The sequence below is a fragment of the Amphibalanus amphitrite genome, unplaced genomic scaffold (genome assembly GCF_019059575.1).
Source record: "Amphibalanus amphitrite isolate SeventyFive unplaced genomic scaffold, NRLGWU_Aamphi_draft 000109F_arrow, whole genome shotgun sequence".
In the NCBI taxonomy this organism is placed as follows: Eukaryota; Metazoa; Arthropoda; class Thecostraca; order Balanomorpha; family Balanidae; genus Amphibalanus; species Amphibalanus amphitrite.
This window is the reverse complement of record NW_024881604.1, coordinates 455345-474381: the sequence shown is the minus strand read 5'-3', so window position 1 is coordinate 474381 and position 19037 is coordinate 455345. Positions and strand designations below refer to the sequence as shown.

At 47.1% G+C, this 19037-nt stretch overlaps 2 protein-coding genes across 4 annotated transcripts in view; both read left to right on the top strand.

Moving 5' to 3' along the window:
• Window positions 1-19037, top strand: part of LOC122380926 — a 34111-nt gene that overhangs the window by 6501 nt on the left and 8573 nt on the right. The window contains exon 2 of the mRNA XM_043364561.1: window positions 13855-14190. Within this exon, the coding sequence (XP_043220496.1) occupies window positions 13855-14190 (336 nt within the window). The remainder of the gene's footprint in view (window positions 1-13854; window positions 14191-19037) is intronic.
• LOC122380927 lies at window positions 497-9999 on the top strand. 3 transcript variants are annotated; one of them, XM_043364564.1, is made up of 4 exons: window positions 497-612; window positions 6647-6760; window positions 8068-8185; window positions 9464-9999. In XM_043364564.1, exons 2-4 carry the CDS (start codon window positions 6659-6661, stop codon window positions 9760-9762), a joined length of 519 nt encoding a protein of 172 aa, XP_043220499.1. In that variant the 5' UTR covers window positions 497-612; window positions 6647-6658; the 3' UTR covers window positions 9763-9999. The 3 variants fall into 3 exon arrangements, with proteins under 3 accessions (XP_043220499.1, XP_043220498.1, XP_043220497.1); XM_043364563.1 differs by lacking the exon at window positions 497-612 and adding an exon at window positions 4359-4440; XM_043364562.1 differs by lacking the exon at window positions 497-612 and having other exon boundaries at window positions 5958-6760.

The window sequence follows — 19037 nt, the reverse complement described above, 5'->3', positions numbered from 1 at the left end:
GCCCCACTCTCTCCTATGCTCCGTATGTGAAGCGGTCTTCAGGCAAAAAATTCCGGCAGGCGGCTATTTTTATGTTGGTAAAACTGGCCTCAGGTCACCTCGGCATGGTGTAATCGGGGGCGATCGCCACTCGCCAGCCCGCGGCCAAAAGGAACGTCTCACACTGATAGCAAATTAACACCCGATCATGTCCACCTACACGCAGTCAGCACCCACTTCAGAGGTTAATAAAAGTGTTACACTCGATTGCTAGGTCTTTGTACACTTCGAACACTGCCATTCAAGGTCATCGCTGAAGTGCAGCAAGTTAACACTCAGTGGCAACACTCAGCTACGGAAGTTACACCATGTGCACACCCTACGTAAGTTCCGTTCACACTCGAAACACTTGCAGAGCTCATCTCCTAAAGTGTGATCATAATGCGAGTGCTTTTTTCCGGCCCGAGTGTTACCAACTATTTTTCCAGGGGTCATTTATAACGCTCGTCGACGCCATTTTATATATTGGCGGAGTGGCCGCGCGGCGCGTCGTTGTTTCGTTGGCAAATGTGGATTGATTTAATTTAATTGTATTGCACTGATTTTTGCATTTCGAGTTGATTTGCGGAGAAGGTGAGGTTGGTTTCAGTCAGGGGGGTACGCTCCGGCTGTTTAGCATTACGAAAAGTGGTGACAGACGTTTGTGGAGGATTGTCGACGAACTCTTGTTCCGCGAGCAGCACTCACGCGCTAGCGGAAAATTCACCAATCAGCGCTCGGCAGTGCTCGACGCTGATTGGCCCGACGCTCGTGACGAAATTGCGGGGGACCGCAGTTATTCTCTATGGACCCGAATAGGCTTTTGGATTTCGGAGGGGTTTCTTTAAGATTATATGCTGTTTCGAGCTGTTTTCGAGTTGAAATATATTTCTTATGACTGTTAGCTATATAATGGCACCATAAAATCATGATTTTAATTAATATTACCGATGTAATATCGGCCGAAAAGACATGCTGTCTTGGCACGGACTGCCCTGCGGCTGATGTGGGGCCACTAGTGCCAGCGTATGGTAATAATGGGCTGAAGAAGGGTTATTGGAGACTCTTAGAGCCCCACCAGGATTCAGTATAGGGTCATCAGAGGCCGGGAACGTCCATCAGGGGTCTGAGTAGGCCTGCCATAGGGGCATACATGACACATCATGGAACATGGGTCAATCTAGATCCATTAGGGGTCGTTGAAGGGCCATCATTTTTCAGCGTGGGCCCGCAATTACCTCTGATGGGCATGCCGTGCCCCGATGGACTAACGTTGGCCTCCGATAAACCATCACCAGCCCCTGATAGGTCTACAAAGCCCCCTGCTGGGTCTAAATTGGTCACTGATATGCCCAAATGGGTCACTGAGAAACCCGTACAACATCCCCTGACTGCACCTGATGGACCAATGCCGTCCCCTCATGGGCCCACCACGGCTCTTGAATGGCCTCTTCAAGTCCCTGAAGCACCTTTATTGGCCTAAATGGACCCCTGATTGGCTTATGTGGTCCCTAATGGTCCCATATGGCCCCCATGAGCCCTCAATTCGTCCCGAGACAGCCTTACATTATATGCCACCGACCCCTGGTAGGCCTGCACTGGACCCACTGGGCCTATACCGACCCATAAAGGGCCCATGTCGAGCCCTCATGGGCCTCCGATGACCACACGCCGGCATGTGTGGCCCCATCAGCAGTGGTCCGTCTATCCCATGTACTTACGGTCTTTTTGGCCGATGTGACACCGATAGTATATAGAAATGTCATGATTAAATGTCGTTATTATATAGTCAAAGGTCACGGAAAGAATATCCAAGCTCAAAAATGGCCTCAAAACCAACAAAAACTGATACAAATCCCCTTCAAAAGTCATAAGTCAATGAAACGCCATAGGGGAGTAGCTGTAGTCCCCCACAATTTCGTCACGAGCATCGGGCCAATCAGCGTTGAGTATTTCCGAACGCCGATTGGTCGATTTCCGCTAGCTTGTAAATGCTGCTTGCGCATATAGTCTTGAACAAGTGAGGGTCGCGGCAACTAAATATTGCTTGTCACCACTTTTTCTTCGGGAGCGTTCTACCTGGTTTATATAGCCTTGGTTTCAGTGTTGGCACAATGTTGATGTGGTGATTGACTATTCCACCCAGTGCTGCCAGATTTGGAGGATTTCCGCAAATCTGGAGGATTTTGAACTCTATTTGCGGACAAATTTCGCTTTTGGAGGATTTTTGATTCTGGAGGAAAATCTGGAGGATTTGTCGCCCGATTATTATATTCAATTTCATGGAAAAATATAACACATTCAAGACTAAAAAGGCATTTTCCTACCCAGCGCCACCCTACCCGTTAGGATATATCACGTCCTTTATTACCGTGAGACTGCAGAATGTCTCAGTCTGTAGCTATATCTACGAGGGTACCAAACTACTGGCGGATCTAATTAGGGGGACATTTGGGGCAAATGCCCCCGGTACCCCTGTAGCGCCCGAAATCGACGAAAATTTTCGTTTTTTTTAAAAGATAAAACGAAAACTAAACAACTTTTATAAGAAAAAGTATCTTTTAAAGAGCACAGCAGTGCGAAAGGATTCGAAATCCCACGAGTTTTTAGAATTTGGTGAAACTTTTTTGGGGGTATAGCTCCCCGCAGCGTCCAAGACCGCCTTTCTATATCTACCAATAGGATTTGGAGGAATCTGGAGGATTTTTGTAACTGATCTGGAGGATTACAGCCTTCCCCATCTGGCAGCACTCACCTGTTCAACTCACCTGTTGGGGGTTCCCTGCCTTCCAGAGTACAGCATAGAGGATGTGCATAGGATACGTGAGGAAGGAACCCGCGAACGTAGGGCTCGCCCGGCGGAGACACCACAAGGGGGTGCTGCCAAGCCGGGAACAAGAGCCTGCATAATGACAAACACGAATTTTGCTATAGTTTCATGATACATACAATAAAAGATCGTATACAATAATGCAAACACAAATTAGGGGAAACAGGTCAACGCAATAGCCATCACATATGATAAGAGAACAAGGCATCACCCATCGAGTCAGCCAACATGGCCTTGAACCTGCTCAGGTCGGATTCACCTACGACCTGGTCAGGGAGTGCGTTCCAAGCGGTGATACAACGCTTGCTGAAGGACCTGGTCCTGACATCAGTTTGTGCTCGAGTGTGGCGGATTTTGAACATGTGGCCTCTGGTACTAGACGAGGGATCAAGTTCGAACATGGTAGTGGCATCTATACAACACTTTGCGTGGAAAATCTTCCAATATTGAATCAGATCGGCACGTAGAAGTCTGCCCTGGACCGAGTACTGGTTCAGAGCCCTAAGCCGGGATTTATAATCAAGCTCTCCCATGCCTAAGATCTTTTTAGTCCAACGGCGTTGAACAGATTCGAGGAGGCGCACGTCCCCTATATACGCAGTGTGCCATACACATGAGCAGTATTCCATGATGGGTCTTACATGAGTGTTGAATAAAGTGAGCATGAAATCAGGGGATCTGCAGACAGTTGACCTTAACAAGTTTTGGGTAAGGCCAGCAGCCTTTTGCACTGTCAAAGCCACATGCTGGTGAAACTTTAGGTCAGAATCAATAAGAACCCCGAGATCAGTGTGGGATTTCACGACCTGAATCGATGTTTGGTCTAAGTGATAGGACGGGGGAGGTAGGACATGGGACCTTCTTTGAAAGCGGATGACCACACATTTTTTCAGATTTAAGTAGAGACACCAGGACTCTGCCGTGCGTTGTAGCATCGTTATGTCCTTCTGACAAGCCTGTGAATCACGACAGTAGTTAGCTGGACTGTCGTGGCGTATTGTCATGTAGATCTTCAGGTCATCTGCAAATATTTTATACTGACAGAGGAGGTTACTTGCGACATGGTTGACGAAAATAAGAAAAAGAATTGGTCCGAGGACAGAACCCTGGGGTACGCCACTCGAGACGTTGCGCTGGCTGCTTGTCTTTCCCTTTACCTGGACTGACATGCGGCGACCAACAAGAAAGTCCTCGATCCAGCGGATGAGGGGGGTATTGATCCCTAGCAAATGTAACTTGGTGAGCAGAATAGGGTGAGATACTACGTCGAAGGCCTTGGAGAAGTCAAACATGATGACGTCAACGGTGTCGCCCCTGTCAAGGTGTCTGGAAACGTCATCGTAAACCAGCAGTAGTTGGTCCATGGTTGAGCGACCTGCACGAAACCCGAATTGGTGGTCAGACAAGATATTGTTGCTCTCGAGGTAGTCTGTCAGGTGGCGGGCGATTATTCGCTCTAGACACTTGCATGTTACTGAGGTCAGGCTAATAGGGCGATAATTAAGGGCTTGGTACCTTGAGCCTTTTTTGAAGCACTGATTCCACCGGCCACCATTCTCTCAGATGCTCTCGGCCGGCGAATCCAGCGTAAGGTAAGCGATTTTGCAAATTCGCAAATAAATGGAAAATCAAGTGCAAGTGTCCTGAAAAGTAATCGACGACGTAAAAGTGAGTGTTGTGAATGCTGTGGGATAGTTTTTTCCAAGATTGGTTGGTGGAATTACTTATAAATTGATTGGTAAGACTGCGCTGTTCCGCCGGCGGCCATGGCGAGCGACGCGCTGGGGGGGATGAGAGAGGGATTTCAATATTTTTGTGCGATTAGGAGCTGAAGGGTGGTTTATAATTATCGTTTTATTATTTAATCAAGTTTAAAGTGACCCATTGGGCGTATGCTACACCGGAAAACAATTTATTTGCTCATATAACTGGCGGCATTGTGTGGTGGTAGCGAAGCAAAAAAGCATATTGCAAAAAGGCGACGTCCAGTGACCGTCCGGTGACGTCACGTAACGTTGTGCAGCCGCCGGCAGCCAATCAGGTGCTGGATTTTCTTCTTCCAGTGACGTCATCTATTCTATAGAATGTATATACAATTTGATAGGCAATGATTAGCTGGGTGTTTTTACAATACAATGAAAGCAATTTGGCCTCATTTTGTCAAGTTCATTTAGGTAATAACATTGTCTTCGAATGGGACAAACGATATCCAGATTTATTGCTGATCAATGTTGAATGCACCTTTTCTGGAATACATCAAGCTTTCTGAATTGATTTCAAATTGAAATGGCTGGCAGAACACTGGTGAGCTCGGGTTTTTCACAAAGCGTCAGATTTGATGTGGTTAGGGCAGTGTGAATAGTTGTGTGTTCAAAAGTTGTAATGGTCCATCGTGACCTAATTGACCTGCCCCAACCTAATGTGACCAGTTTGACCTGCATTTACCTATCGTGACCTTAGGTGACCTGTGACCTGGCCTGATCCATCGTGACCCGTGACCTGGGGTGACCTATTGTGACCTAAGCGACCCCTGTGACCTTGCATGATCCGAGTTGACCGGAGACCTGACCTGACCCATCGTGACCTGGCATGACCTATGGTGACCTGACCTGACCTATCGTGACCTGGGGTGACCTGTTGTGACCTAAGCAGCCCCTGTGACCTGGCATGACCTATCGTGAACTGACCTGACCTATCGTGACCTGGGGTGACCTATCGTGACATGACCTGACCTATCGTGACCTGGGGTGACCTTTCGTGACCTATCGTGACCTATCGAGACCTGGGGTGACCTATCGTTACCTAAGCTATTCCTGTGACCTGGCATGACCTATCGTGACCTGACCTGACCTGACCCAAAGTGACCTTATTTGACCCATGTGAACTCAAATAAACTCATTTTGACCACTAAAACACCATTTAGCGTATATCTAGACTTCTAGAAGTCACTCTAACGTGAAACCTTCACTATTCGAACTGGCCAATTATGCGCAAACCATATCATACCTATGCGTAGCGATAGCAAGCAAAGTCCGACGTTTTCCTCTAAGCGTCACGTGACCTTTGACGCTCCTTAGAGGGCCGCTGGTGCAAAATTTCGCTTGAATGGTCAATGATCAGCTTATTGGACATGACTATGAGCGTATCTATTGGAAATAATGTAATTCAAATGCATCCGGAATTTCTCCCATTGACTTATAATGAGAGTATCAGGATCCTAAGTCAACAACTGGTGGGGTTGCAAAGTTTAAAATTTGCCTTTTGTCATAGTCACTTGACCTCCCGGCTCTAGAAAGTGGTTTGTGGCCCGCCAGCCTATAATGGCCCGCCGACTGCTTATTACGTAAAACTGAGGTTATCATATTCCATTATCTATCTGTTCCGACAAATAGCAAAAGCAAATGACAATATCCCCACGGTCGGCGGAACGTGACGTGTTTTCGGGACGCTGAGCCTCTTGGTGGCCTGCGAGACTCGAAGTGGCCCGCCAGTCTCGCTTGCGACTTTTGCGGTTTCTACAGCCGGGCTTGACCTGACTTGGTGACCTGACTTCTGGTGATATCGTGTTTATTTCCGCACAAAATGTGCAAAATTGATGTCGGAACAGGTATGTCAAATTTTTGGGGCGCGCGGTGGCACATAGGTACATACCCCCTCCCCCGGCAGTGCGAGGGTTAACTTCTAAATAAATTGATCTAGGGTCACCAAATAGGAACGCCAAAGCGTGCTTCCATACGCCATTTGCGGCTACGTAATTTTCGTCTGTTTTGTGGTACAATTATGTGTGTTGCTTGGCAGCTGAAGGAGGCAATGGACAAGACCTTCGCCGACCGCCGTCAGCTGGTAATCAAAAGAAAAATCGGACTGGCGGCTCTCAAACGCGTCTATCCCGCCCTCTTCAATGAAGTGGAGGTTAGTTCACGAAACGAATCTACAGAATCTGGAGACCGTTCTTCTCGGAAGCAAACGTTTTTCTTTTTAAGCGACTAATTGTTATACTTTGATTTTTTTTTCAAGCCTGACTATTATATCCTGCTCTTGAGGTTCCAGCAAAGGTTTATTCACCATTGCACTTGTAGTCGCCGTGCCCTAAACCCTAATCATTATCATTTATTTACCATTGCAAAAAAATCGTAATTTACTCGGGGTTAAATAATCAGACTAAGTTGGGCCATCGTTCATATCAATACATTGTTAGATTAACCCTCGCATGTGTAGGGGGGGGGGGGTCGGATGGACCCCCCCCCATGGTTTTTCGCGAATAACTCGCGTAAAAAGCGGCCGATCGCGACGAAACTTTCAGTACCCTCGAATTGATCAATTTTACACCTACCCTGAAAATTTCATGACCCTGACCCAAATGACCTTTGACCTGTGACCTCTTTTCCGAGACCATGTTTGGCCGGAATCGCGATTTCGCGTATGTCGGCTCGCACTAGCCGCGTGTTTGCAAGCTTTTCGTGGTTTCAAACGTTCAAACATGTGATTTGATGTTACTCCCGTGTGTGTCAAGGTCACCTGAAGGTCAGGTCAGGTCATTGACCTTTGGTGACCTTGGGTGACCTCGGGTCACTTTTTCGAGTTTTACATGTTTCTAGGCTAGTTTTTGGAGCTGAATTCGAATTTAGCAACCATTTGAACATTTACGAAGTAGTTTTGGTGACTTCGTAACATGTTACGAAGCTGTCAGAGGCGGTTGACACGTACTACGAATACCCGTCACGACGCCTACTGGTTGACCTGACCTGACCTGACCCGACCTGGTCTAAATGCTTCAAGACATCATCTGTGATCAAAACTAACACGATATTCGTGATCAGCACCCCGAAAAACCCCTTAGCAGCCACACTTTACGACTTTCTAACAGGTCCCGATTTTCCCGACTTTGGGTCATTGACCTGACCTGGAAGGTCAACCAATGACCTAGGACCTTAAAATTGGGTATCATCGGCTTCCTCTCGTCACGGGCAACACGCTCGTTTTTTCCGCGAAGCTCTAGCTCGATCAGGGGCCAAACGGCAAGGGGGGGGGGGGTCCAACCGACCCCCCCCCCCCCTACACATTAGAAGCTGGCAAACGCCGCACACATGCGAGGGTTAAAATGTCAAAGTTTCTTGGATTTGAATTGAGTTTTGGTTAAGTTCTTGGTCATTTACGTGAATCACGCATTTAAAACGGAGCACTCAGTAGTTTTAGCTTATACCAAAACTCTGTTCCAGATCTGGGAAGAACTCGCAAGGGTGCGTGGGGTAAACAGGACCTGGGAAGAGGAGTTGGAGGAAGCGAGGATGGCGCTCAAATCCATGTTGAACGAAGTCGCCTTCTGTGACACTCTGGGTAAGTGAGGAACTTTGACTGAGCCCATGTTGACTAAAGAAAGTGGCGTTAGCTTGGCGTACTCCGGCTTGCAGTTGAGGGGGATGATCAATTGCACTTTCTCGATTTAAGTGCCTTTCTAATTGTCATCCGAAACACTCATCAAGCAAAAAAATGTCATAGGTCCCTGTCGTTGAAATGCATCACTCATGTTATTTGGTATAGGTCCATCGGGGTCATCTGAAGTCACCAACGATTTCCTGCAATAGCTTTGGATCGACAAAAATACTAACTTTATTCCAACATCATTGTGTTTTTCTTGTCAACACAGAACGAATGATGAAATTCCACGAAGGTAATTTAATGCCAAAGTTTCAGATGCACCAAAATCTGAATCAAATGCATCTAATAGAAATTCCGAATAGAACGCGGATAGAGAGTGACGTAAGTGATTAAAGAGGTCACATGCAACTGTGGCACAAACTTCTGATCTGCTGACTTCTGACTTCTGATGACCTCTTTGATCTGCTGACTTCTGACTTCTGATGACCTCTTTGATCTGACCGAAATATGACCGATGTACACAGTACAGCCAAACATATTTTTTACGATATTTCGAAACCTGGTTACCGCTTGTCTCTACGGCACTCAGGAGGGGGGGGGGGGGGGGTTCAGCTGCAGGGGAGTCGTAAACCACCTCGTCCCGCTCTTTTCCTCTCTCTCTCTCTCTCTCTCTCTCTCTCTCTCTCTCTCTCTCTCTCTCTCTCTCTCTCTCTCTCTTCTCTCTCTCTCTCTCTCTCTCTCTCTCTCTCTCTCTCTTTCTCTCCCTCCCCCCTCTCTCCCTCTCCCCCTCTCTCTCTCCCTCTCTCTCTCTCTCTCTCTCTCTCTCGCTCTACCTCCCTCCCCCTCTCTCTCTCCCGCTCTCTTTCTCTTCCGCTCTCTCTTTCTCTCTCTCTTTCTCTCTCTCTCACTCTCTCTCTCTCTCTCTCTCTCCCTCTCCCGCCCCCCTCTCTCTCTCTCGCTCTCTTCCGCTCTCTCTCGCTCTCGCTCGCTCTCTCCCGCTCTCTCTCTCTCTCTCTCTCTCTCTCTCTTTCCCTCTCTCTTTCTCTTCTGCTCTCTCTACCGCTCTCTCTCTCTCTCTCCCGCTCTCTCTCTCTATCTCTCTCTTCCGCTCTTTCTCTCTCTCTATCTCTCTCCCGCTCTCTCTCTCTCCCTCTCTCCCGCTCTCTCTGTTCCACTCTCTCTCCCGCTGTCTCCCTGTGTGTTTTGTTTTGCTTAGACTTTGGTCATCTATTGCAGATGAAAAGCTGGCACATGTGCTGATGGAGATGAGGGAGGAACACGTCGTGTTCGGGCCGCCAGGAGGTCGGGCTGGCCCACCGACCATCCACGAAGAGGAACTATGGGTGGAGGGCGTAAAGGTGGCCCAGTTTGAGAGGTTCATGTCAAAGCCGGACCAATATCTGACCTGGGGGGCGGCATTCACTGTGTTCGCACAGCGCCTCAGTTTCCGCGCGACGCAAGCAGCTGCCTACTGGGCGGGGCGGGCGTACGCGGCGCCGGCCGTTCGGCTTAGCGCCCCTGCGAGTGGGATCTGAAGTGTCGGCTGAGCCCGCGCCGCCAGCCTGAGACGGGCGGCGACGTCTCCGGCTGGCGGCTCCGGTCTGGCGCCGGCCGAGCTCCGTACCTACTTGTGATGCGTTGAGGCGCTGCCCGCGGTGTCCGCCGGGCGGCCTCTCGTCCCGCGCGGCGACTGCGGCTGCTGCAGTGCCAAGATGCATGCTCTGCATTTCTGTTCGCACTATACGAATCAATACAGTTGACAGTAAACGGTAGTGTATTTTACAAAACACTGATTGTGATGATCAGAGGAGAGTTTGTGCAATATTCAAACCAAAAATCACGGAGAATATGTCTGAAAGAGGAAATGCTACATGCATGTGGCATTTCCTCTTGCGAATGAAACTTCTCATGAGAAATTTCATTCGCATCCAGCTCAGCAACACTTGGGTTGGGTGTTTAAATTACACTTCTAGGGGGTGTTTTGCATTAAGTGTGATACACATGCGAGGTGTTTTCCTGGGTGTAACCAGAAGACAAGACACTTGTAATGAAGGTTTTACTCTCGGTGTTAACACCAGGTTAAGGTGTTTTCGACACCCGAATAAGAGGTTATGACAAAGTGTTACACCTATGACGGGTGTTTCTATGGTGAGTGTGATCCTGGTGGAGAGTGTTAAAGACGAGTGTTACACTTCTACAAACACCCAATTTAGGTGTGCACTTGAGACGGGTGTAAGTGAGCGCACCGGATCAACGACACTCGTCTTAGGTGTTAACACTCGAGACGGGTGTTAATTTGCTATCAGTGCAGAGAATACCTCTGAGGGATGACCTTGGAGGTTTAGGAGCCTGTCCTTCGAGACGGGCGCAGATAAATCGACGGGTGCCATTGGCCCGGCGTGGCTGCCGCGGTCCACCGTTTCTCTCGGACACGTTGTTAGTTCTGTAGGTATCCTCATATTTCTTCCTTCACGAATGGTCAGTGGCTTATCCTATGGTGTATTTTTAAAAGCATGTCAAGTTATATCGGCGTTTAACGTTCGACATTGGACAATGTGCACGTAACCTGCCACGAAGTTGCATGTGCTGTGCTTGAACATTTTGTTACCGCACATGTGCGTTGTGCAATGTGCATCGTGCAGCACTTATCAGACACTGCTGTTGAAGTTCGTGTAAATCAAACGGCACACATGCAGCTATTGAGCAAGCATCACCACTTCTAAATAAATTAATGTGTGGGTAGGTACTGTCAATCACTTATGCTTATGGGCATACCCAGCTTGCATGCCCATTGTCAATGCGTGAGCATTGAATAGGCACGTTCTACTATGTCGTCTATCAGATCACATGTATGATGTGCGCAGCTGCCGACGGGCCTCCTCAGACATACATTGGAGAAACAAAGCGCTGTTTCAGATACAGGTTCGATGAACATTTTAGAGACGGCACCAATCGTACGAGGCAGACTCCCTTTGGAGAACATATGAGGGAGAGCCATCCGAATGAGTCAGAGCCTCGGCTATCTGTCACCATTCTTCGCAGATGCAAAGACGCAGCTGACCGGAAGATAGCCGAGGCTCAGGCTATCCGGGATAGGCAGCCCTCTCTGAACGGCCAGATCGACACGTGGCCACTGCTCCACTGAACGATTACGTTTTGTCAACCATCGATCGATGTGTTTTGTATATGTACATGTTGCACGTATGTAATGTATTCGGTGTGATGTGTTGATACATTTGAGTACGAGGTGTAGGACCCAATTACTTGTAATTATTAAATTTCGGTACCGGTGTCAAATGTGTAATTGTGTAGTGATCGTGTGTGTTCTTATTTAGGCCAACATGCGTCATTTTAGTTCTGTATACCTATGCTGCCAGTCTGGGGAGAAGATCGTGATCGTAAATTATGCCTTTTTTATTTAAGGTATCATTGACTTAGATGTATTTAGGATTAGTACTTAGGGTAAAGTGTTAAAATTGGATTATTGTTATTTATGGCAGCAACAACTTGTGATCGGTGGTTCAAAGAATGTTATCCGCACGTTCGCCATCTCTGCTTCAAATATGAATGGTTTAGATTATGTACTCTGAAGAAGCCACAAGGGCGAAATATCAGTCACTTTATATATATTTTGTTTTTTCGTCATTTTTCGATTAAGTATGAGCAAAGGCTATTTCATCATCACTAAAACTATAATACTAACAATGCTCATCACAGCCATCAACCATATATGTTCTCAAGGCACGTTCTACGTTTCATTCGTGGATTAATGTTTTATGTTGAATGGGTCTGCCATCCTACATCCACTTTTTCAGCATGCTAACGCTTTACTTGCGAGAGCGAATCTTTTTCGGTTAAAACGATTTATTCAGTTTTTTTTTTTTCGTGCAACATTAACTCGCCTCCCTACGCCGATTCGAAACACGATTGAAAGCAGGTTAAGGGTCGACGCACCGAACTGATTAGGTCGCCTCACCTTTTGCAGGCTTTATTACGCAACGAACATACCTGAGCCCACCATTCTCACTAAACGCGTGCCCAGCAAAGCTTCTGAAGGCCAGTGCTGCCGCCGGGAGCCGACGGAAATTGAAATGAGCCCTCCTCAGCATTCTTCGGTCGAGGCCGTGACGTGGCCGGGGGGCGTTTGTTTACCAGTTTGCCTAGTCTGAACGGCAGAGAACATTGCTGACGCGATGGCGGGGACATCGGTGACGGTAGACGGATGCTGTTTTGGTGACCTCAGATACGGGCGATATGACCCTTGTTGTGTCAGCTCAGAGCCTTCGCCCTTGGACTGTGACTTTCACGTTTGTTTTCCTCCGCTCGGTAGTTCCTGCAAGGCAAGCCCGCGGGTCGGCTGGGTCTTCGATAGAACGTTCTCCGCGTGTAATGGTAGAGTACCCAGCCATAAGCCCGCCGTTACTATATTATTTTTTGTTTTTAACGGAGCGCGATGAGGGACAGCTAACGAAATGAAGGCCTCACAGCTATGTGAGATTAATCCTTTCCGGAAATGTGTACACGTATAATCACTTGTTTGTTTTGCATGCCATGGCCCTGCTCTAGTACACTCAAGGTTACCTATACAGTAAAGATGAAACAAATATCATCACATTAGGAAAGCAGCTCTGGTTAATGAACGATCCGGCCCACCATAAGCTAATGATCACGATTCTATTCACGATCACGGTTAATGCATTCCGGAACTAATTGACTTCTAATAGGAACGTTTGTATACAAGCAATCGCCTTTGTCATCGAATCACCTGTGTGATCTGACATAAATAGACACATTGCACATCGCAAAAAGCGTGATCTAATGAAGTGGCACGAGGAAAACAGATCACCGTCTTCAATATCAATGAGAAGAGGTGAAAAATAGGTGCAGTGCGGCAGCATCCAAACTTGATCCAAACTGAAAAACCTCGACGAAGCTTGATTGATCCGCGTTAAATCTATGTGAATCCATGAAAGCTCAGCAAACGAAGAAACTTTGCCAAGGCAGTAAATAGACATGATCGGCCTGCAAAACTTAACACTTGGCGGTCAAATTGAAAAATGAATCGTATTGTATACGGCTGAGTTCTAAACAATGTAAAGGAGACGCACTGATGGATAAATTTCCTTCTATTGCACAATGAGGCAATTACAGTTTAAAGATAGGTACGCAATGCTTTATTGTCCGGTAGCTCGTGCTCACACCAGGTTTAAATAGTTATTGATTATTGATCGGTGGGAAATATAAACACCATGCTTAGGTAATTCTTTATTTCTTTACGTGCAATGATCAGTGCCAACAAATCCTTCACTATCGGGTGAAGTCAAGGAAAGAAAAACATCAGACACACAAGGAACAAACATTAAACCTCGAGGACACGGGGACAATATGGATGCGCTTAGGTATGCCGGTCAGCACAAAAGTGTGAACTTTAATGGTGCATGAATACTGAATAGCCATGCTACATTAAAATTCATCAGTTGAACACCGAAACTGTCAGGCCCACACAGTCAAGATCGGCAGCCGATGTTCTGCTTAGCTGTATGATTATGAGGCTAATTAATGACTTACGTTTAGCGTGCGATACCTGAAAGGCCCGCAGCTAAACTGACCTTTCGTCTCTGTCGCAGATCACCTCAACGTGACAGAGAGTGCCGGCATCCAGGAACAGCCGCCGCCAGCAGACGACCCTGCCGTGGAGCGGACGGGGTCAGAGCAGGACCCGAGGTCGCGTCTCGAGTCTGAGTCAAACTCCAAGTCAGACAATGAGTCAGACACAGCCTCAAGGCCGAAACCTAAGTCAGAATCGGACCCTAGGTCAGCCCCTGCAGCAGAGTCAGACTCCAGGACAAGCCCTGAGTCAGTGACTGACTCGAAGTCGAGTCCTGACTCGGAGTCGGACTCATGGACAGCTCTGAAGGCAGCTGCCGTGGCCAAGTGCGATCCAGAGACGGCGGCAGAGATCGGTAAGTCCGAGGATGTGGCGAAAGTCATGGGCCGCGGCGAAAGTGGCGCTGCAGGCGACGAATGGCTGTCGGGAGGCGTATTTACAAATTGCAACCGAGCTCCGCCGTAGGGTATTTTATTTCCGCCGTAGTGTATTTCACTTGGGGAATTTTCTACCATACAACTGCCTGAGCTTAGGGTAATTACAATATGTCGGCGACTTTAAAAAATGATGCACTTTTTTCGCAGTAGAGGATATCGCATGTGCATATTTCTGCCTTTTTGGGTGCGCTTTATCGGTTTTTCGTGAGTAACTCGCGTAAAAACCGTCCGATCGCGACGAAACTTTCATTGCCCCCGATTTTATTAATTTTACACCTACCCTGAAAATTTCATGACCCTGACCCAAATGACCTTTAACCTGTGACCTATTTCTCGAGACCATGTTTGGCCCGAATCGCGATTCGGCGTATGTCGGCTCGCATTAGCCGCGCGGTTGCAATCTTCACGTGGCTTCAAGCGTTGAAACATGTGATATGATGCTGGTCCCATGCATTAGAGTGAGTGTCAAGGTCACCTGAAGGTCAGGTCAGCTCAATGACCTTTGATGACCTCGGTTCCTTTTTCGAGTTTTACATGTTTTAGGCTAGTTTTTGGAGCTGATTTCGAATCTAGCAACCATTTGAACATTACAGGGGGTGTAACGAAATTATCCGGACACCTTTCTTCCCGCTGTAATTAAATAGCAAAACAATCTGGTACTTTTTCTTTTAACTGAGCTTGTAGCCACCTTTCATAAAAACACAGTGGTGAATGTTCTGGAGCATTTCAGCCAATGAATTCTCCAGCACACTGGCTTTGATGCGGACCAACGCCGTCTAAACCTGTGCCTGCGGTTGAGCAGTGCTTATGGCGGGTGACTCTTCATATACCTCCTGCTGAACAAGAGCCAACAGGTTTTCGATTGAATTGGGATCGCGACTTTTTCCAAGTCATAAGCGTTAGCCCAGAATGATTGAAGGTTCTATAGGCATCACTTCCCGTTCTTTTAGGGAATTTTAAGTAGCGCGCCGCCCAGGGCCTATTTTAACATGTTAACTGGGGGGGCAAATGCCCCCGCACTCAACAGAATTGCCCCCCTAGTCGTCGAGATTTGCCCACTATAAAAATGGGCATAAAGGAACAGGGTGACAAACATACTACGTAACTACTGTGACTTGTTTTGCAATGGATGTCAAATGAGTCAGTCTGTAAGTAATGACCAGTGGTGTATCTAAGGGTGGGTCATATGGGTCATGACCCCCCCCCCCACCCTCTTGGGGCCCGGGGACACCACAGGCCTGCCAGGGGCACCACCGGCCTCGCAGGGGCACCACCTTGGGCCTGTCAGGGGTACCACCACAGCTAGGCCCGCCAGGGGCACCATAGGCCTGCCAGAGGCACCATAGGCCTAGCAAGGGCGCCACGGACCTGTCAGGGGCACCAGAGGCCTAGTATGGACACCACATGCCTGGCAGGGACACCACCGGCCTCGCAGGGACTGGGACACCTTGGGCCTGTTAGTGGCACCACGTGCCTGTCGGGGACACTCCAGGCTTGTCAGGAGCACCACAGTCCTGTCAGGGCCCAGGGGCACCACCGGCCTCACGTGGACACCACCGGCCTCGCAAAGGCATCATGGGCCTGTCAGGGGCACCACGGGCCTGTCGTTGGAACTTCAGGCTTGTCAGGGGCACCACAGTACTTTCAGATGCACCGGCGGCCTAGCACCATGGCACCATCAGCTTGGCCGGGATCGCGATTCGGCGTATGTCGCCTCGCATTAGCCGCGCGTTTGCAGTCTTTTCGTGGTTTCAAACGTTCAAACATGGGATATGATGTTGCTCCCATGCATTAGGGTGGGTGTCAAGATCACCGGAAGGTCAGGTCAGATCATTTACCTTTGATGACCTCGGTTCACATTTTCGAGTTTTATATGTTTCTAGGCTAGTTTTTGGAGCTGAATTGGAATTAAGCAACCATTTGACCATTTACGAAGTAGTTTTGGTGCCTTCGTAACATGTTACGAAGCTGTCAGAGGCGGTTGCCACCTACTACGAATACCCGGTAAAACCCTTACTGGTTGACCTGACCTGACCTGACCTGACCTGGCCTAAATGCATGAAGACATCATCTATGATCATAACTAACATGATATTCGTGATCAGCACCCCGAAAAACCATAGCAGCCACTCTTTACGACGCTCTAACAGGTCCCGATTTTCCCGACTTTTGGGTCAATGACCTGACCTGGAAGGTCAACCGATGACCTAGGACCTTAAAATTGGGTATAATCGGCTTCCTTTCATCACGGGCAACACGGTCGTTTTTTTCCGCGAAGCTCTAGCTCGATCAGGGGCGAAACGGCAAGGGGGAGGGTCCAACGGACCCCCCCCCCCCCCCTATACGCTCGCTACTGGAAACACCAATACGGGCGAGGGTTAATGGATTATTAAAGACAATTTTCCAGGTTGCCCCCCCAGTCAAATTCCCTTAAAATAGGCTCTGGCGCCGCCCCACATGAAGACAGCGCGGCTTGAATCAGGCATCAGTGCGCGTTCAGAAATCGTGCCCTCCTATGCCGTCTGGTTGAGCGCCTCCAATCATGCTCCACCACCTTCCCTGAAAAAGCTCCACCCTTGCCTATGGGGCAAAATATAATGGACAAAAACACAAAACAAGACAGATAAAAACAAAACAAAATTAGCTCATTACCTAATGAAAATCAGGCTGGAGCAAATACATAGGTAATAGGTATCTATGTCAACTTAGAATGAAAGATTAAAATCAACCTGACCAGGCCTTACGGTCTGACCTGGTCCTAACCACCTTACTAACCCAATTCAACCTAGCCTACCATAACACCTGCAGAGGTACCTTCCTGGAAAAATGACGCCCAGGGAGGTGACTGTCCAACTTATTGGAATACTACCATGATTGCTTGTCAAAATGTGTGTCATCATGCTCTTGTTTGACAAGTGATGTATAATAAATGTGATATTCAATAACTATCTCCTGACTGTTGACTGTTGAGTGGTCAAAATATTCAAATAATCAGGGTACAATGCTGTGCATAGTGCACACTAATCATGTGGTTTTTGTGTAGGCCCTCTGCACATTGTTGTGTGCACTGCTATGTGCACCTTAAGTAAAAAAGTGACTGGTGGTACATGACAAAAGGTTGTGCAACTGTGAAGTTCATGCCCTTGGTCAAGCTGGTGCCAAATGCCTATAGCTATAGCAGGATCAGTGAGGGTTGTAACCGAAGGTTTGTTGTCAATAGTTAAAACAATATTCTTTAGAATTGTGTTTTTCTATTGAAAAACAAATCTGAGTTCCCTGACAATTTGGCAAAAGCTGCCTGAGATAGACATGCTACATACATTGTGCATTGAAGATATTGGCACAAAGTTCATCCGTAATTACTATGCTTAACACCTAATGTAAGAAGCGACATAAATGCCCAGATGATAAAACTCTCTGGTCAACATCACACAAATTTATTGACATACTTTGCAGGTACATATTTACATTCATGGCAAATACTTTCGATTTGATTCAGAAACTAGTTGCTAGAAAGCTAGCATTTTTGTGGGTACAACAACGATCATATATTAAATCATAAAAACCTTCTCATGGCATTCATCACATGCCTTTTTACCGAACAAGTACCTAGCTACCATGCCATGATTCTAAATTTTTCCGCAATCCATCTATATCTCAACTGACACAATAAATTTGAAATACCCTAACAAAACCTTTAACTGTACATAAGAAGAATGCAATACTACACAAGAACTATGACAATGTACAAGAACTGTGAATATGTATTGTACAAGAACTAGTATGTACAAGAACTATGAATTTATGAAGTTATTCTCACATGCTGGAATGTTGAAACTCTACTTTTGTCGTCCATTTCCACGTTTGATTGAGCCATCATATCGAACTGTTTTCTTTCTTCAGTCACAAGCTTTCGCACAAATCTTGAATTTTTACGCATCATCTTGAACCATGCTCCAGTATTTCCAGCAAGGTACTATGTAACATCAAAGCAATTTTGATTTTTTACAACAGCTTCAGATTCATGAAAGGCTTGAGGTTTGTTACACCATTTGTCAGACAAATATCTACAAAATGTGTATCAATTCCCAAACTAAGTAATTGATCATATCAGTATTTGCAGTTTCCACAAAATGTTTCATAATACTATTCTATGTTTATATAAAGAAACTCAAATAATCCACAAATTGTTATTGAAACACTCCTACTTCAAGAATTCACAGCAGTACAAGTTCAGAAGCAAACAAACATTGCGCCAGATTTCGTATGAAACGCGCCATCGTCCTGAAGTTTCTACCACAGACGGTAGTTCAGCCGCAGCCGTAGTGCAAAAACCCCTGCCCACCTTACCCCACGGCGGAGCTCGGTTGCAATTTGTAAATACGCTGTCGGGAGCCGGGACGCTGACGGCCGCCGCTTTACCAGCGACTTTATTCAGGCGGTTATGGTGATTTATTACTCCTGTTTCTAGAGACAGCATTTCTTGGATGAGCAGAGCTAAATAGGCATAATACAAAATTGATTGCAGATAAATCTTTGTCAGCCTATTTAGATGCTAAATTTGTACCGTCACTCACCGAATATATCCATTAAGCTAGCGTTTCTGCTCCATGAAACAACGAACGATCGTTGGAAAACATTTTGTCAGTCATTTTTATCAACATGCTACATATAGCAAACCGTACAGCTGACCGTTATAGTCATCCCAACTGTCTGATTTTATCATAAAAGCCTCTACCTGCTGGCTGCTATGACCGGGTCTTCT